Source organism: Lepidothrix coronata, unplaced genomic scaffold (assembly GCF_001604755.1).
Source record: "Lepidothrix coronata isolate B3197 unplaced genomic scaffold, Lepidothrix_coronata-1.0 Scaffold99, whole genome shotgun sequence".
Lineage (NCBI taxonomy): Eukaryota > Metazoa > Chordata > Aves > Passeriformes > Pipridae > Lepidothrix > Lepidothrix coronata.
Window position 1 is genome coordinate 762100 of NW_016690279.1, and position 19835 is coordinate 781934.

Here is a 19835-nt window from a genome sequence, read left to right on the forward strand (position 1 = left end):
CAAAGCCAGGCAGGACAGGGCTTAGAGCAACCTGGTCTAGAGGGGCTTGAAGGCTCCTTCCAACCCACACCATCATATGATTCTATGATTAACCTATTTCCTCCTCTTTAAACTTAAAACCAGCAGTTTTAGTGACTTTATGCATGCAGGTAAGTGCTCTCACACACAGCATAGACCAACCACCCTCCCACCCTGCTCCCTCCCCCTTCACACCTCCAGGACAGCCATATGGACGCACATCAGTGTTTGCACTTTAATATAAACCATGTCATATTCTAGATGACTTCAGCATACATAAGATAAAGTCCAATTAAAAAAAAAAATGTTCCAGCACAAGCTTCCCCATAGCATGAACAGCACCACACAACTTGCAGAAAGTCCCTTGTTTATCCCTGGGTTACAGTGGAAGCTCTAAGATCCCCCTCTTTTCCCCACAGCAACAAAATAAAACAGCTTAAAAAAGAAAAAGTGGGAAGCGACATTCAATGAATACACCAGCATTTAAATTAAGGCAGAATAAATAACTGTTCTACATCAGTGATGGGTGTTTTCAGATGAGTACTGGAGCCTGGAGCAGCACTGCTGGCCACCCTTTGCTGTGCACTATCCTGTACTCCACGTGCTCCTCACAGTTGTGTTGGTGTGTCATGGGCAAGTCAAGCACATGCTGTGAAAGACACCCCCCACCCCAAGCAGGGTTCAGCCATAGAGTTATTTTTCCAAGCAATTCAGCCTCTTCCCCACCCCTTTGATCTGGGACATTCCTCCCACACATTGGCTACTCCATAACAGCCTCCTTAGTGCTTCAGCAGCATCCTAATTCACCCAGAGAGATGATTCACTCACCCTGGGGAGAGACTGGCTGGCATCAAAGGCCCCAGTGCAGTTCAGGATTCGCAGACCTGCAGCTGCCTTTGGAGCAACAATTGGTGAACAGTTTTCCCTCAGCCCAGTTCAGCCCAGGATGAGTGGCTTAAGTGACACAGTCTACTTAAAGGAAGGAAGCCAATATTCATGGTTGTGTGAAGAATTCCCTTCTCAATTGAGTAGGTGGGGAAAGCAGTTGGACAGAGCTGGGCACAGCTCCCCAGCAAAAACAAAAAAGAAAAACAAAGGGGGAAAAGGTGGCCAGTTACAGGGACATGGCTGTTGATGTGAATGATGGCACATACCTCAACCATAAATACAACCACAGGGTGAATACAATTCTGCCAAGTAGTACAAGACACTCAGGGGGAAAACCATAATCAGTGTCCCACTTTCTCTGCCAGGGAAACAGTCCTGGCAGGGAAATATTTGGGGGAAATCCACCAAACAGCAAAAGTTGAGCTCTGTTCCACCCCAGCCAGTTAGTGTGTTAGTCCCAATTTCCTTAAGCCATGAGCAAAGGACAAAATCCTCTCAAAAAACCAAACAGAAAACAAACAAACAAACAAACCAAAAACCCAGTCAAAACCAAAAAAACCCCCATAAAACCTATTCATTTAAAATCTGGCTTCTCAAAGCCTTTGTAAAACTTAGATGTCTTCTTCAGTTGGTGCATAAGAAAATCCTAAAAATGCATCTGAGGCACTGGAGTTGCTGGCTGCTAGGTCAGGTGTGTGGGTGATGGAGGCAGAGATTGCTTCTTGGGTGAACTCTGGATCAAAGTGTCGCAAATCAGCTGGACCAGCCTAAGCCAAGGAGTAGAGACACACTGTCATTTTGAGTGAACAGAACCCAGCCCCTTGTGTTCAGACAGTCCAACATAGCTGCTCTTCCAGAAGAGCCATCAGCACTGCATTTATAGTTCCTAGTCCACACCTCAGAACCCTCAGTGTCAGCATAAGGCATCTACAGAGGGTCACTTTTGTACTCCTGTATATAAAAAAACAAACACCCACTTACCACATTGGGGTTGAATGGAGGGGTAATCCTCTTGTGGTACAAATCATCCCAGTTTATTGGGCTGAAGAATACATGGTTCTTTATCTCAAGCTGCATAGAAAGCAGAGGGAAATGTTAGACTTCTGCCAACCCTCCTTTTCCAGCACCTGCCAGCTGGTCTCACAGCATTAAAGAGTTGAAGCAAGACTTGGAGCTACCACATACCCATGCCCACAAATCCTTAATACATGAGGGTCACGGTCCAGTAATCCCTTGAAGGGAAATGACCCATCACACATTGGTATCCCTAGCTTGCCACCACACCTTTCCCTCTGGAAATCCAAGACAACCTCATATGCCCCTTTTAGGAGGCTGGAGGGACACACTGCGTGGAAAGCTTTATCCAAGGCAGTGGCGTTATCATAAAAGAAAGGCTCAGAATAGAAAGCTTTCCCATCTATTCTCCTTCCTGATCATAGTGGAGGCCACCTACAAAGTCTGTTTTGGCACCCAGCCTCCTCTTCTGCTCCTTGTGGAGGAGTCCCTGGAGGATGTCACAAGCTGCTACCGTCTTGGTTCCTTGGATCTGGAGTGGCTTGTGCAGAATGTTGTCATACATCTGAGACACATCCCGGCTGTAAAAAGGAGGCTGATTTGAAAGAGAGGAGAAGCAGCCAGGTAAAACATGAGCTACCATAAGGAACCACACATTGCAGATCAAAAATGACACCTGCTGTGAGTAGACGAGGGAGACCTGACACGTCTCTGCTCAAAAGTACAATGGTATGATTAAACCAGGTCATCTAATTCAGGATTTAGTCATCTATCAGGTACCATGTGAACACCAGACCAACCTCACACCACAGCTTTTGAAAATAAGTTCTCTACCATGTAAAGTAAAAGAGACCATTTCTAAACTTACCAGTCCGAACAGCATTTCATAGAGGACAGCTCCTAGACACCACCAGTCTACTGTCCTGTCATAGGGTTGCTTCTTTAGCACCTCAGGAGCCAGGTACTGGGAAGTCAGAAGCAAACATTTGAGTCAAGCTATAAAGAAGGGCTTTGCCCTTGTAAGTCACAAATCTGGCTGCGGCTCAAGCTGAGCAAACGCATTAGGAAGCACACAGGTGCAGCCCCCAGTGTTCTTCCAGGCTACTGAAGGTTTTCTTGCTATAGAGGACTTGTACAAGGATTTGCCACCCATCACAATTCAACCAGCAAACCTGTCCCGCACTGACACATCACATCCCTAAGAGGCTCATGTGGTTTTGAAAAAGCTGCTGTTTTCAGTCCCGACAAGACTGTCCAAAACAGCAAAACTACCAATAACCACCACCAAGGGGCAACAGGCAAGAATTTGAGCAGTCTGCAGAATAAACAGCCTCCCACAGAATTATCTCTATGTACTATCAGGTTTTGTCTAGAACAGGAAGACACCAACACACATGAAAACTAGAAAACTAAGCTCAAACATTCCTGCTTGGTTCATGCTGTGCTATTGCATAAGAGGCAATTTCCTGCCCACTTCTGCTGAGCTTGAAAACTGGAAGGTGTGCTGTTCACAAACCCTCCTTCAAGTTGTCTAGGAAGAGCAGCAGGACAGGTGTATTACCTAGGCTGAAGTGCTACCAAAATCCTCAGCTCAGTAAGAAGAAGGAAAAAAGCCTCCAAGAAGCCAAACTGGAAACAGGTTTTCACAAAACCTGGTTGGGGGACATTGGAGAAAAGACATTTTTTCCCTTCTGAGCAATGTTCACATTCCAGAGGGGAGCCTGGTCCTCTCCTCTGCACAGGGCATTTTGCAACTCATGCATACCAAGTACACATAGGAGAGCACAGCAAGGTCGGGTGCATGTCAGCAGCAGCAGGCTCCCTGTTTTGCAGCTCCAGGGTATTGGAGCAGGTAAACAGCCTGCTCACAGGCTCCCAGGGTCAAGGTTGCCTCCACAGATACCTGAAACAGCTGCAGTTTCACAAGTCTGGCCATTTCCGAGTGCAGGGATCCCTGTCCTTGATAGCACAGCAATGTCAGAGTTTAGCTGTTACAGATAAAATGATCTCTGATGAGTAGGGAAGGCCTTACTTGAACTCCAGTTTCAGGCCAACAACCTCAAAGAGCCCAAGGCGGTCTAATTTAGAGTCCATATTTTGAGATGCTACATGAGCCCAAGACTCAGAGCAGCAAGTCACAGCAAAGCCCCAGCATATGCTGTACCTCAGGAGTGCCACAAAATGTAGAAGTTGTCTCCTCTTGCTCCATTCCTTCTTTGCACAGTCCGAAGTCTGTCAATACTATGTGTCCCTAAAGAAGAGAGAAGTTTCAGCCTGGCTCACTCTTCCTGGAGAGGAGACGGGGTTTCCAAGTATTTGCCTTCACACTGCATCTCACGGGGGGTTTTAGTTCCCCACCGCTCATCTCTCTCCGCTCCCTCCCCTATGGACATCCTATAGCACAAGTACAGGAGCCTATAGAGAAAGTACAGTCTGGATTTTTTTTTTTGTTTTATTTGTCTACAACTGGATAACTATGAAGAGATCCAGCACTTCTGTACTTTGCTGCTGCTTTATCCCACATATTGTTTAATAGTGCTCACCCCCAGAGTAGCAGCAGGGACCTGTTCTTCACATCCCTGATCCCTGCCCAGAAGTCAGGTCCCAGCTTTTGGGAATGAGCCCAGTCCCACAGTGTGTGCAGTTCTGCAGAGGGCAGGCTCAATCCCCCTTGCAGGATCTGCACAGAAGTGCAGTGGGGCAGACATACAAAATCCATGCCACGATGTGAGTTATAGCCCAGCTTGCAGAACCACAGCCCTCTGTTTATAGTCCTGATGCTTTTAAAGACAGAAGGAAAGTAGCCCAAGCTGTGAATATACCTGGCAATCCAGGAGAATGTTCTCAGGTTTTAAGTCTCTGCAAGACAAAAGGTGCTGTTTGAGCAGATTTGGTCAGATACTTAGAAAACATGAATCTGAAATGGCATCAGCTAAGAAAAGGAGCTAACAAAGCCTCCCAGTCCAGACCTTCTTGAAGTGCAGATTCCCATCAACATACACACATGCAAACGTTGAAAGGCTACTGACATACAGGATCAGGTGTTAGCCTGGATTTCTGTGCATAAATTGTTATGGAGCAATGATTTCTCTCTTATTGAGCCAGGAGTTTTTATATTTTTACACTTAAACATTCTCTCTTTCCCACTATCAGTCTGAGAGTATATATTGCCCACCAGGCCCTGCACAGACAGGATCTCTCTTGAAAGTGTAAGTGCCAGCAGCACTTAGTCAGTATTGTCTGGGGTAGGAAATTCTTCAGCAGTTTCAGTCCTGAATATATTGCAGGGCCCCAGTGAAGCCCTTTCCCTCCCCAACACTGACACAACCTTGCTGGGCACACTTGGTGGCCCTGCCCTCCCCAGCAGGACACGTGTCTTACCTGTAAATGATGTTTAAGGAATGCAAGTACCCAATTGCACTGGCAACTTCTGCAGCATAGAACCGGGCCCGGGGTTCACGGAAACAGCGCTCCCTTTGCAAGTGGAAGAAGAGCTACAGCCAGATGAGAGGGTTGGTCATTTTTCTAAATAACTGAAGGCTATCTGGAGCAAGGCTGAAAGCCAGCTACTCAAGTGAAAATGTCTTTGCAGCAAGTAGCACACAAATAACACCAAATGAGCCCAAACCAAGCCCCTTTAAGCAGCCCAAACACCTTCCTATAAATTGCTCCCTTTGTTCTACTCTTCATTCCCCAAAATAAATAATTAATTCTCTGAAAAACATCATCTGCTGATCTAGTTAAGCTCCTAGCTTAGTACAGCTCACATACTACTGGTAGCCTAGCCACAAGAAGTGATACATGCCTAGATCTGAACACAAGATCCCCAGCATAAACTCTATTTGGGCAATAAATCCACGTTACCAATATATCACAGCCAGTTTCAGATAGTACAGAAAGACAGCTGGAAGAAAGTGAGCTTCTACAGCTCAGAAAAATTCTATAAAAGTGTGCTGACATCACCCAAGCACACTTGGGTGACATAGATCCAGAGCTGGCCCACAGGTGGGTTTTGCCTAAAGCTCACTAGCATCAGTATTTCCTGTATTCTCCATAGGATTTTAAAACACCCCTAACGCATACTTTTCTCAGCATCCTTGCTTTAGGAATCATCTGGCTCAGGTCCTAGCCAGCAAGATCTTCACTCAACTTACAGATGAGGTAATGCCAGGTGTTCCTGGCTGCTCCTTTCTGGCGGTCAAAGCAGCATTATACCTCAACATGATTATCTTCTGACAAGAAACAGTTTTAGGCAATAAAGCAGCATGTTTGAGAAGGACCAAAAAGGAAGCCTCTAAGTACACTCACCTCTCCTCCATTTACATAGTCAAGCACAAAGTAAAGCTTCTCCGAGGTCTGGAAGGAGTAATGGAGTCCCACAAGGAAGGGGTGCTTGACATTTTTCAGCAACACATTTCGTTCCGCCATGATGTGATTTTGCTATCAAGAAGCAGACAAGGCATTAGGGTTTCAGGCAAGGGTCCAGCCCAGCCTGTCATAGGGGCTCTCTGCTGTTTTCAAAATGGGTGGAGGTTGCTAGCCAAAGAGAGTCATTTCTAGCCCCAGAAAGGGAATCACTCCCTGCTATCTGACCCATTTAATCTCTGTTCTTCCTGTTCCCATAGCACAGAGAAATCCATGTCTAACATGCAAATTGCCTACATGAATGACAGCCACCAGGTACCCCAATTGCATTGGCAGGATAGCTCATACACTGACCACTATTTGCAGAAATAGCCAAGGAAAGCAAACATACCTCCTTTTTCTTGAGGATGGTTTTCTTATGCAAGACTTTCACTGCATAAAAAGTCCCATCACACTTGCGTTTGGCCAGGAGAACCTGCAACACAAGGTCCTGGTTACGGGTTTCAGCCTCACCTTCTGCCTTTTGGTTAGTGTTTCCTCATTAGCTCAATAGTCTTGTGCGTGATTATACTACTCCAGAGGGTCAGGTACAAAGTTTTAAAGACAGTTCCAGACCTGTGAATTCTCATCACTTTCTCATTGCCAGAAAAAAAGCATGCAACACCTCCACATACATCACTTAGACACTCAAAAGAAAACAGTTTGGAGCATTTGGGGAGACAGTTCCATTTAAAGGGGATCCAGGCTGTCTCCCAGGTTCAGGTTTGTCTGGAGTTCTTTTGCTACCTGAAGAAGTCTGAAGCTCATTTTGAATCAAGCACTGCTCCTTATCATCAGCACCCTGAGCATAAAGCACCTCACACTTCAGTCCTTAAAGAGATGGCAGGACAGCTCAGAGTAAGAATGGACTATGAAAACCCTATCTCAGGGCTTACCTAATCTCAGCCATACTCAGGCCAAACACCTCATGAGACATGCAAAGGACACAGCTAGAAACTTCTTTAGCAAGATATTTGCTTTCCACGCTACAGCCCACCTGTAAAAACCCACTTACTTTTCCAAAGCTTCCTTTGCCAATAACCTTCAGAAAGTCAAAGTCTGTTGGCTTGGCACTGTTAGACAAGAATGAAATAAGTTAATGTTTCTGGGAGAGAAACAGGCAACAGCAACACTACCATCAAAGCAGAGTTCCTGCTTGGAAAGATGAGTGTTTGTGAAAGGGATTAAAGGGCACTGGCTGGGTGACCCTTGCTCCCAGTCACCTCGGGATTCGCACTGTGTATGTCAGTGGACCCAGCACAGCATGAGCAATCCCTCAGCAACCCACATGCTGAACACAGCAGCAGGTGAAAGCACCTGTCAAGAACAAGTGACACCTTTAGAGGGGACACTTTTTCTAGAGAAAGATAGTCAGGGAGCCAGCAGTTACAAAGAAGATCTTCCCTCACTGTCTCTCAAGAGAGATGGGACAAGGGGCTGCAGATATGGACAGGAGAGGATGATTATGATAACAAGGACCAGCTACAGCTTAATGTCTTGAAAGCTGGTGCACTGGTAACACACATAGTGTTAAAGGCCAAGTAATGTAGTTGTTAGGACTTTTGCAGGCACCACACACGTGAGAAACAGAGACCATCTGCATTCCCCTGCCAGACCTCTTCACACTCCACACCCTACCTGGCTTTGCAGGAAGCTTACTTGGGGTTAGCAGAAGGTCCAAGGTTGATGTTGTCAGTTGGTGTTGAAGGCTAGAGAAGACAACAATAATGTTAGTCACAAGGACCATGCTGCAGGCTGTGCTTTCTCTTCCTCAGTACAGCATCCCCTCACACTGAGCCATTGAGAAACACCCATCAGCAAGAGACACAGTGCTCGTTTTGGCAAACTTTTAACTAAGGCCACTTTAGGTGGCCTTATACACATACAGCTCCGTGGAACTACCTCCTCCCTCTTCCCAATGACAAGGAGTACAGACACACATGCTCTTCCTCCTCCCCAGGAATCTTCCCCTCCCCAGACTCTGGGAGCATTATGTCTTGTCCAAAAGGCTATATACGTCCTCTCTGCTCTTCTTTTTTTCCACCCAGCATCACCCACAAGGACAGAGCAGCAGTAAGACTTCCAACAGGCTAACACAGGCTCTCCTGCTTGTTTTTCATCTAAAGACACCAGCCCCTTTTGTCCCAGAAGTGAGGATTTGCTGGTTCAGAGCCCTGATCTCACCTGGGTGCTTTTGTCTGGGCTCCGGGAACGATCCATTAAAAAAGCAACTCGTTCAGCACTTGGAAAAAGAAGAGCAAGCTAGTGTTCAAAACAAAATCCAAGAGAGAAACATCTTCACATCATTAACTTGCCAGGGAGCAGCACAGACCCTGGTATGTGCACCTCTCCATCATAGGAGGGCTCAGCTGAGTTCCCCAGCTACTCCCTTGGTAGCACTGCTACCCCCCAAGGGATGGGGGTGTACACACTCCAGGGGAGGCAGTGAACACTGGGAGCAGATTAGGGAAAAAAGGTTCATGGATGCACAAGCATATAAATACCACGGTTAGCCCTTGACTTGAAATAGCAGAAACCGGTCAGAACATCAACATGTGAGGACCAGCACAGCCCAGCAGGGCCAGGTGAAGTCACAGCCCTCCTAGCCGTGGCCAGACCCCTCTTGAGGCAGGTGCAGCCCCCACCCCACTGCACAGTGATGCTGCAGCACCCAGCCCTGCAACCCAGTGAGTGCCCCCACAGGGCAGCCAGGAGAGTCCAGCTGGGTCCAACCACCACATGCCATCAGGATGGCACCTGTCAGAGGCCATTCCCCCTAGGCCAGGTCAGACAGGGCAGCTCGGGGCTGTTGACTCTGCAGGGAAGAGGAGCTCAGCATGGCAGCCGGGGCTGGCTCTGTGAGCACGGGACTTATCTACCTAGTGCAACTACTGCTGGGGTTGGAAAACCTGGACTCCAGCACTTGGTGGTTCAGATCTGCCCTGATCAGGCATCACTGGGGATGGGTGGGTCCCCCCACCCTAGGGATTCCCCCCCTTTGGTTTAGAGGATTCCCCCATGCTCCTTTCAAAAGTTAGAATTAAGGAGATAACAAACAAAACAAGCAGCTCTGTTCCCTTCTCCCCTGCCCCAGAGAGCTGACTCCCACTCAGCCCCACCAAGCCCTCATACACTGCAGGGAAGCTCTGAAGGCTCTCATCCCCACAGCCACCCTCTGTCCTACCACTCCCAAAGAGGGGGCCCAAAGAACCCACCAGCCTCCCCACATCTCACCTGTGGGCGTTCCCTCTCTGTGCCCCCACACGCCAGCAGGCACAGACCGCCAATCATCCCCAAGCCCCCCTCCTGCGCAGCCAGGCTACCCATGGCAGGAGATGCCAGGCAGCAGTGGATGCTGGCGGCTGTCCCTGAGCACTGCCCATATCTGCCCGGTGCCAGCCAGCTCCATTCACCACTCAGCCAGCACAGGGGTTATCGGGCTGAGCTGTTAAAGGGCTCTCATCCCACTGGGAGTATTTTATACTCACTATGAGCAGAGCCTGGAGCCGGAGGCCTTGATGGTTTGCCCTATCCTCTCCCGGCCGTGCTTGATGAGTTCTGTGAGGAAAGTTGGAGCACCGAAGCCGATTAGCTGGCAGTGTGATCACAAGTGCACAGAGGCACATTTGTTCTTCACTGACCTTGCTCTTCTCTCCACAGCCGCCCTCCTCCCCCTTCCACTCACATACGAAAATAACCAGGAAATTATAGGAACCAGGACATCTTTCCTCCCGGCCCCACCAGGAGCCCTCAATAGCTCACAGGACAGGGATAAGTGCCACAAAATGGACACTGCCTCCCACAGCACAGGGGACTCAGGCTAGAGCACCACTGTCAAGCCCTCCTGAGCCACTCCTGGGTCCCGGGGGGGGGGGGGGGAAAGGAACAAGGAGAGTTCCCACAAGGAAGATGTTGTATTGGGATATGTCACATACTTGGCACATCCACTGTCCCTTTCATTCAGGACTCTGCAAGTAATTAGGGACATGAATGAAACCTTTCAGAGCCCTGCAGGAGGTAAGCCAGCACACACACCATCACAGTGAGTGACCTGCCCAAGGACACGTAGCCAGTGCCAGAAGCGGGGATTCCCATCAGGGAGCATCCCTGCTCCTCAGCCATGTGGGTGGTTGCCACCACTCATTATCTTCATCACCTCTCCCTTCACGGAGAGGCAGTCCCAAGCCTGCTCCCTGCTGCACAGGCTGAGCCAGAGAGATGCCCAAGAAGTGCAACCTGTACAGAGGATTTCCTTGTTTTGCTTAGTTCTGTCACTAGAGGGAAAGGAAGACTCAAAATATTCACAGAAACATACACTGCCCTGTCCCTCTAAAAAGAAGGGGGTTTATAGTCTCAGGTAAGTTGTCATCTTGGAATAGCTCCTCAACAGACCGAGGAATCAGCAGCATCAACCACCAGAGACTCTTCCCCTGGGCAAAGAGTTTGTAGGACAAGTTTTGAGGCAAACACAAGCCCATTGCAGAACCCTTCCTGCATGGGTCTTTGGGTCTGCTAGGCAGAGGGATCTGTGTGCTACCGAGAGCCACTGAACTGACCCCAAAAGCAGGTCTGGGATCTGGGTGCAGCTCTGATAAGGAGCCAAAAAACTAAGCTGTGGGTTTAGAGTTTCCAAATGGATAAGAAAGGAAAAGCAGGAACTTAAAGCAAAACCCACAAATCATGCAGTGAGAGAGTTTACAACACCAGGCTGGTCTAAGCCCCTGACCTTGTCTGTACTTTGTCCTGCAGCAGATAAAAGAGCCTGTCTCAGCTGGCATCCACAAGCAGGGACAAGATGCAGGCAGCACCCAGACAGATCAAGGCCCATTTCCTCCCACTGGGCATAGTCCTTCTTTCCCTGACAGTCTGACTCTCCTCCGACTTACCGAGGTCTGCTGAAGGTCATCAAACACCTGCCTCAGGGTGCACCTCTCCCAGAGTCTGCGAGCCAGCCTGGTCAGATATCATGGCCACAGCAGAGGGACATCAGCACTGCTGTGTTTAGAGCAGGCAACACTCACTCAAGGTTCAGGGCCAGGGAGAAGGTTGGCACAGAGAATGGCCGGGGTACACAGATGTGTGTGGACAAGCCTCAAGCTGCACTGGCAGCAATAGGTAGAGGAGTGAAGGCTCCCATCACCTGCTCAGGAGCCTCTTACCAGAGCAACCCAACCTATAACTTCACTCTCCCTCCACGCATCGCTGCCATTCATCAGATGATACAGCCCGTTTCCTCCTAATCTGAGCCCCCACAAACTTGGGTTTGGATCCAGGGTTAGCTTGCTGCCACTGTTCCTACCCTAGACTCCAGGGAAAATACTGACTCAGACACAGATGGAGATGTCTCAGCTTGGGTATCTTGGAGACCACACAGCCAAGCCATGGAAAAAAAAAAAAAAATATCAATCTGCCTTGGAGGTACTTATTACCAATACAAGTTTCTGACTTGCTCCAAGGGGCTTGGACAAGCCAGTTCTATCAAGGTCTCCACAGCCTGCAAGTAGGCAAGAACCTCTTCCAGCCTGGCAGCCTGTGCATGCTTCCTTCCATTAGTCCCGTTCTGCTCCACTGCTTCTTTGCTGGAAATAAAGCCACTCAACAAGTCCCTGCTGACCAAAGGCAGCATTTTCCAACAAAGCGTGTTCATTAAATGGACTTACTCTGAGACTAGAGCCTGTGCACTGAAGTACCATGCACATTTTTTAGTTTATGTATATCCCCATCCCATATCACTTTCTATTCAGAGAGTTCAGAGCCACCTTTCCCAACCGAGGTTCACCTTCAAAGCCAGGTTAGTTTGTGGTCTAAATCTCTGAAGCAGTCAAGTAGGCTTTTCCTGATCACTAGTAAACCCTACTCCCCTTAAAGCACAAGGATTTCCTGAGCGCACACACACTGAACAACAGAACAAGAAATAGGTCACGAAAATACACTGGAATCTTTGGTTATACATGCCCGGCTGCATCCCTCCTTGTGCCTGCTGGTGCAGCAGGAATGCTCCAGGCATAGCCAGGGCCACAGAGAGCATCAGCAAGCAAGTCCAGGAGTTCCCCCAATATGATGTGACTATTCCACACCAGGAACACAAACTCCTGCCCCCCACTCTCCCCTCCTCAAAGACCCCCAACTCCTGGCCAGAGCAATCCCCCAGGCAGCAGGAACCCACTCACACAACACAGAGCTGCTACTTACAAGTTGGAGCAGTTACTGCACCTATGTCTCCCCCCACCACACATCCCTCAGCAACATACGTTTTCTTCCCAGCACGGCACGAGCAGCTCCCTCTCCCTTGCACAGTTCTGGCAGTGGTGACCCACATTCCCATGCTAGCCCAGCATTATTTGCTACAAACACATTACTAATGCAACGCGTACCTTGTACAGAGAGGCAACCTCACAGATTCGTCATCTGTGAGCTGCCTCCCACCCTCCTCCCGGATGGCACTGCTCTCGGCAGCTTTCCCTACCTAACCCAGATTGCAAACCCCTCCAAGCAAGTACCTCATCCCCTCTCGCTCTGGGAAGGGCTGGCTGCCAGCACGGAGAGGCAAGGAGGTGTGGCAAGCTGTCACTGGGACAGCAGGTGATGTTTTGGAGGAAGCATAGAGTTTGGAGAGTCACCTAAGGCAGGCCACAGCTTCCACCCAGCACAGGGGCTGCTTGCAGCTAAAGGGGGGAGATGCCCCAGTTTCATCTCAGAGAAGGAGCACAGAAGGGCGATTCCTGCAAACACATGCTTTTGCTGGGGAGAAAAAAAGGCTCAAGTTTTCCCCTGCCACAGATCTAAGAGATAGCTGCAAGCCACCATTTTACTCCACTTTCATTCCCATTGAGACACTATAGTTGTACACAGCAAGTCCAGGAGCAGGTTAGGAAAGACCTGAAAGCACTTTTCTGCACTCAAGGAAGCTCTCAGCCATCCTCTGCAAAGCTCCTGGGTTGCCCAATTTTCTCTTACAGATCCTCTTCCCTACACCCCAGGGACACTGCAAACCAGTGCAGGAACCCAGCCAAGCAGCCCTGGCTCTGGGCAAGCTGGAGCCCACTGACAAACAACTCTCCCGATTTTTGAGGAAAACTACATGCAAAACTTAAAGAAAACAGCAGGTGGCTAAAGCTTGCAGCACTTTGCAAAAAATAATCCCGTGAAAATAAAAAACAAAGCATCAAACATACCTGGGAGCACATCTACCAGTGGAGGCTGAGTCCTGAAGCATGCAAAGCAGTTCACAACCAGTGAGTGCTGAGACCTCTCATTTCCCATACTTCCCATCTTTGTATCAGCCCACCCAGATTGCCCTGGCAGACCAGGAGCCCACGGCTCTTTCTTAAAACCCAGATGGGAATAGGCCTTTTTTCCTGCAGCAGTCCATTTAGCCCCTGAACACAGTCACCCTCAGATCCTCAGTATGGCCATACCACTACTGCTGCTTCCCAGCAGCCCTTTAAAGCAAGCAGGAAAAGCTGACCAGCTGCAAAAGATGAAGAGATACTTGCCAGCTATACCCAAGGAGTGAGAATTTAGGTGGGAGGGATAGTTTCGGATGGGGAGGGAGAGGTGCAGGTGCTGAGCAGGAGCAAATTACGTCCTGGCAGGCAGGATGTATTCTGAATAATTTTTTACATGTTAGTAAGCTTGAAATCTGTCCACTGTCCTGTAGTTTGGAGGAAGGTCAAAACTGTAATTTGACTCAGGTCAAACCCAGAAGATGCTGCTCCTTCCAGTGTCCTGTGTGGCTGCAGCCAGGGCAGCAAGGATGGTATTAACTGCAAACATAAACACCTGAGGAGGGGAAGCATGGTGATTTGAGACAGCAGAGACTAAGCAAAAGGAGATCTGGAAGAAGGGCTGTCTTCTCTCTCTTCATTAAAAATAAAGCAGTCGCTTTTTGCTTCAGTTGTAGTTTCCTGTAAAATCTCCCTGTAGAAAAGTGGCCTATAGAGTGAGTTCAGTGGTGGGTGCAAGGAGGTAAAGGCAGGGGTGTGGGCAGAATTCCCTGAGGGAAGCAGAGGGGCTGGCCACCATGGGACAGATCCCTCATGCCAGACTACAGCTACTAGGAAGAAATCATCTGGAATAGGTTATGTGCTTGTTACCATGTGTAATGAGGGAGGGGAAGCAGCATTTTGCTTGAAATATTGTTCTCTCTCAGGTTGAAGCCTGATTTTTTTGCTTAGCCAACACCCTCAAGCTATCAGCATTATCAGCTTTCAAGAGTGTCTCCTAATATGTTTTTCTTTTCTCCAGTTTTGCCTCCACTTGAAGTGAAATGGTCAAGTTTGAGAATACTTTCATCAGCTAACTTACATTTTCTAGTCAGTGTCTTCTGCTTTTGTTTCTTTCATGAAAATCTTGGTGTCATCAATAAAATCTACTTGATTTTCTTTTCCATGGAAAAAAACATCTTTAATTAAAAACTCGTTTTCTATACAAAGAAGAGGAAGCGGAAGAATCCTCTAAGGAAAAGTTTTTACAGCTAAAATGCATAAAATACCTAATCTGGTGACAGATACTGGCAGGCAAAGTGATGTTGGGTTGGTTTTTTCCATCCTACCTGTGCTGTCTGTGAGGGTCACTGACCCTCAAGGGCTGTGCATGCACTGGGTGTCACTCAGAGCCAGGCATGTGATGCAAAGCTGCTTCCATTGCACACAAACACCTCCTGGATTCCCTGCATGTCCCATGGGAGCTGGGCTTCACACAGTCTTTGCTGGACAGGGTGAGCCCTGGCAAAGGGCTGTGACGTGAGCCCAAGTGGAGTCCACCAGGAAGATATACAACAGGGCTGTGCCCTCTGCCAGCTGCTCCGCAGCCCAACGCTAGTAGGAGACCTCCATGGGGAAGCCTTCTCCATGCCCTATCCGTCCCCAGGGCTTAGTGACACCGTACCAGCCAGAAGCATTACCCTTTGTCTTGCCCAGAGCAGTGGAGGAGGGCTCCATCCAGGCCACAAACATAAGCCAGCCGGAACAGAGGCAGGAGCTCAGCTGCCGGCACAGGGTGTCCTCGGGAAGCAGAGCACGGGGATGTTTCTCCTCCTGCAAATGTGAAGGGCACAGGAGTAAGAGCAGAAACAAGCCCTGAGGTGCAGCACTGGCTGCTCACCAGCTCTAGGACACCAGGACAGCTCCCTGGTGGCCAGCATCCACCCACCAGTCAGTCTGGTGGAGATCACCAAGGGTGCTCTGCCACTGCTTCAGTGGCAAATTTCTTTGGGACTGGCAGATGGAGAGCAGTGGAAGAGAGCTAGGTGGTACTGGTTGGCTGTTTGGCTTCTTTACAACAGAAGAAATTTACACTAAAACTGTTAAATTCACACGTTTCTGCTCTTAGGAAAGGATTTGGGTTTTGATGAGGAGTTAAGACCAAATTAATTCTCCCTGTACCCAGCGTGACTGCCCTGACACCGGTGGTTCCCTGTCACAGGAGAAGACATTCTCTGGAAGCACAGGGGCACGGGGCCAACCAGGAAATTCCCCAGTGTAGTGCAGGTCCCCACCTGGGAATTCAACATCAGATGCCACCAGATTCCTGGAGAATCTGCAAAGGGCTTTACCCTGCAGAGCCCTGTAACTTTCCCTGTAGTGGTATCCTGGGCAAACAGTTGTCCCCATGATGGCGGACAGGAGGGGGACAGGTAGATGTGAACAGATTCCAGCCCATGTGGACAGCCCTCCCCGTGTCTAAGAGATAAAACTTTTCCCCTTTTCCTGCCTTGTGTGCCCACAGCCAGCCACATCCTGCAGCAGCTCTCACCCCTCACCCAACACTGCCCCTTGCCCATGTCAGTGTCATGCTGAAGGAGCTGCTGGATGTGAGAGTGTTTGCAGGTCACACACATCACACAGGCACGTGTCCCTGCAGGTGCTACTGGCATGACCGTGTCCCCTTACAGCAAGACTGGCCTTGGCCCATTCCCCTGCCCAGAACTTGCATGCTCCTAAACAAAATTAAATAATTCTAATGAAACTGGAGATCTGTTGATGTAAGAGCTGGGTTTTGTGAGTGTTGTTGGTCTTCTGTGCCAGGCTGCTCTTTCCCTGCCCTCAGAGAACATGTAGTGCCAGGAAAACCTCTGATGGACCTGAGTTCAGAGGTGAGGAGCAGCTTTCAGGCAATTTAACCCCTTCTATGCACATCTCCTGACAGGGCATGCTTCTCCAAGCCCTGTAAGGGGTCAAGGGCTGCATGGTCCTTCCCTGGCTGAGTTTGGTCCTCCCACTGGGACCATCCCTGGCTGGTGCCACTCACCCTGCCACATTTGCAGCTTCTCCAGGGCAGGACATGTCCAGTGGACAACAGGCCCAGCCCATTGTCTCTACCCACAGAGAAATACCTCCCTCTCTCTCTCTTATAACATTTTATGTGCTATTTTACAGGGAAAGGTAATCCTAATTTCCCTATCTAGTAATATCCATAACCACAATCATAAAAGTATCACTGAAGAGGAACCACACAGTCCTGAGCAATCAGAATTGCAGGGAAGGTTCAGGTAAAACTAAAACAAATATTTGTCTAGAGTGCACAAAGCAAGTTTCCATGGACCTGCAGTGAAAGGTGACCTAAAATGTTTGGCTACTCAGTTACCTCTGCTGGGTAAGGGCTAGCATAGGATAGTATGGAATGGGATAGGATAGAACAGAGATAGGATGTTCTTTAAAAGCTCAGAGCCTATTTCTTTATTTTAAGGATGATTCATTAAAGACTAAATAGACTATTGGTGACCACTGCAGGTCTTTAAACTATTTCATTCTTTTTCCTGCTCTCTATATTTTTCTTTCAGCTTCAAAAAACCCAGGCTTTGCCTCATGTTTTGCCTTTGATTTTGCTAGCAAATCCCACAAGGGTGCTGGGATGTTTCCCATGTTTTGGAGAAAGGAACCAAGAGGAGACTACTGGGGATCAGGTTTTTATTCCAAAAGACAGCTAAAGTGGGTTTGAGCAACTCTTGCAACATTCTGTCCCTCTGCTTCTACAAATATTAACACATCAGAATATTACTGATCTCTTGTAAAGCCTTTACATCTTCTGAGGAATAAATTCTGGAGTTTATTATTGCCATTAAATTAATTGGCTGGGACTTTTTTGTTCCTAAGTGCCTTTTAAGTGTAGGCATCGTCTCAGTGAATAAATTATATGCAGTTGGAAGCAACCTGACTGTAAGGTTGCTGGCCAGCCTTGTCCCTGGGGAAGGTGCAACTCCTACTTGTTGCCCTCTCCTCTCCTCCCCAGCAGCACTTCAGGACACATTACAGCTTGTGCTTTAGAGCCTTTCTTAAAAAAAACCCACAAACCCTCAATTCTGTTTTTTGGGGTGAGCACCTCTTTTCCTCTGCAGCACAGGTCAGTCTGATGCAGGGCACACACTCAGGGCCACCAGTCATACTTCAAGCCCTGAATGTGACCAGCCTGGGGGGCCAAGGGCAGAGAGGCAGTTTTCTGGCTTGACTGAGCAGGGCTTAGCAGCCTGGAGACAGCTCGGGGAGCTGCACTGCCCAAAACCAGGCCCCTCTGACACAGCAATGGGTTCATTAGAAAAGCTTGTGGGTGCAGCATTCCTGGGAACACCCCTCTCCCCTGCTCTGCCCCAATCCCATTGCCATTCCTGGGAGTGGCCACCTCCATCTCCTCGCCATAGGACCCATTTTCACCCCTTTTTATCCACATGCAAATTCTGGGAAGCAACTGCTGGAGACTGTCTCCAGCAGAGCTGTGTGTACTGGGTCTGGTGGACAGCCCAGTTTAAGTCAAGCCCATGAGCCCCTCTACAAGAGCAGCAAAGCTGTGCTGAAATCTGCTGAGTCTGTCTCTGTTCCCCTGCTCTGGCATCCAGCAGGAACAGCCCTCCCTGTCCTGCCAGCGGGGGGTTTGGGAATGCCCTGTTAGAAGGCTGCTGGACACAGCACCCCTGAGCTTCACCAGGCCCAGCCCCAGAGACTCACGCAGCCTGGGACACCACAGCCAACACAACCTGAAATATCTGGAGCAAACCTCACCCTTCTAGTGCTGGTTGCAAATGCCTGTGCAGGCCCAAAGCTCCTTTCCCTGTGCAGGTGGCTCAGGGACATGGGGACACACAGTCAGTCACCAGCTACCTCTGCTGATCTGCCAGCTCTTGAAATCACCTTGGTCAGAAACACTCATGGGTGCTCCCCGTGGACCTTACCCAGGTGAGCTGATGTAGGGCTGCATGGACAAGCAGGGTGATGGAAGCTCCTTGCGATTAAAGTTTCCTGGGGGAGGCACAGTTAATGCCAGAAATCTTTTCACCTAGTACAATATTGCAGGAGGAGCAAGAAGGCTGCTTGTCTTCTCTCTGGATTTCTCCACAGCTGGGAAACCACCCCACTGCTGGAAATCAACCCTCCACCACTTCCAGCTGCTGGCCCCAAGCAGCAGCTCTCCCACAAGCCAGCCAGGTTTCTTGGCAGCAAGGGCGAAGTCCTTCACAAAAACTTCTGCTTCTCCCAAAAGAGTTCAAGAACTCATCAGAGGAAGGAAAAGTCTCAGTCATCCCAGAGAAAGCAAATGGGCATTACCTGCAGAGAGTGAGGTGTGGGGAACAGGGCTCCTGGGATCCAGCAGCAGGGCAGACAGGCACTGCCACACTCCCACTGTGGGAAGCAGCATGTACTGCTCTTCTTCCCGTTGTTTTTATTTTGGCAATTCAGCCTGAAGGTCGAAGAAAAAGTCCGAAGGAGTGGCTTGTGGCAGGCAGTAAATGATTACCCTGGACCTCTCTCAAAGGGGACTGAGGCACAGGGAGCTGGGGGGGGAGAGGAAAATCCCTCCTTGGGGGGATTAGAGGGCAGCTCGCTGGCAGGGAAGTGCAAAGGGTCAGAACAAAGTGCTCTGTTTGCTGGAGGCTGTGCCAGGTCACATGCTGGGTCCTAGCAGAGGTAATGAGACATGTATCACCTCCCAAATGCCTGCAAGACCTCCTGGATGTGGATATGGCCTGTTGCCAACACACCACCAATCCATGGAGCTTCCCAGCCGGGAAGGAGTGGGGTGAGGTGGAGCCTTGTCCTCCAGCAGCACTGTGTCCAGGGCAGGCCATCCAGGGCCTTATGTGCTTGGGTTGTGAGGTGCAACAGTCCTACAATGCTCCTTCTGCTTCTTGTGTGACTCCCCTCTGGCTCCATGCTCCCCATCCTGGGCCACATGTACACAGGAACAACCACCTGAGCAGCTGTCAAGGACTGAGCCCCATGGGCACATCAGAACTGAGGCCAGAGGACCCCTCTTGGAGCCAGAATCTACTGCCCTCCATTTGCGCCCGCCCCCATTTACTCCCTGGTTCTCACCTTGCCCCTCTGCAGGGGCAAGGAGAGAACAAGTGGTCACCACATCCCTATGTGGGGGCCCAAATAAGAGTCTGATGGTTGAACATGTTGGTGGAGTCACTGGCAAAGACTCCATCTCCTTACCTACAAGCTTCAAAGATACATAAAATCAGATGGTGGAGAACATCGGTGTCACCATCCAGCATTTTCTGAAAGACTCTGGAA

At 49.3% G+C, this 19835-nt stretch overlaps 1 protein-coding gene across 7 annotated transcripts; it reads right to left on the reverse strand.

The window, feature by feature from the left end:
* Positions 1-229: 229 nt before the first annotated feature.
* SGK2 (SGK2, serine/threonine kinase 2) lies at positions 230-19131 on the reverse strand. Of its 7 annotated transcripts, none has more exons than XM_017822733.1 (15): positions 18864-19131; positions 15230-15362; positions 9813-9882; positions 8509-8586; positions 7984-8033; positions 7340-7397; positions 6677-6760; positions 6229-6360; positions 5302-5414; positions 4743-4779; positions 4085-4171; positions 2789-2884; positions 2360-2515; positions 1888-1977; positions 230-1673 (listed from the first exon to the last, which is right to left on the reverse strand). In XM_017822733.1, exons 1-15 carry the CDS (start codon positions 18952-18954, stop codon positions 1518-1520), a joined length of 1431 nt encoding a protein of 476 aa, XP_017678222.1. In that variant the 5' UTR covers positions 18955-19131; the 3' UTR covers positions 230-1517. The 7 variants fall into 7 exon arrangements, with proteins under 7 accessions (XP_017678222.1, XP_017678225.1, XP_017678223.1 ...); XM_017822736.1 differs by having other exon boundaries at positions 8509-8566; positions 18864-18994; XM_017822734.1 differs by lacking the exon at positions 9813-9882 and having other exon boundaries at positions 8509-8566; positions 18864-19129.
* Positions 19132-19835: the final 704 nt, after the last annotated feature.

Bases quoted from the DNA above. Each gene is read 5' to 3' on its own strand.
- SGK2 (XM_017822733.1), bottom strand. From the start codon at position 18,954: ATGCTGCTTCCCACAGTGGGAGTGTGGCAGTGCCTGTCTGCCCTGCTG. The intron at 15,363-18,863 runs GTAATGCCCATT...TCACATTTGCAG, and splicing joins CCACACCTCACTCTCTGCAG to GAGGAGAAACATCCCCGTGC. The intron at 2,885-4,084 runs GTACAGCATATG...CTGACTTCCCAG, and splicing joins CATTTTGTGGCACTCCTGAG to TACCTGGCTCCTGAGGTGCT.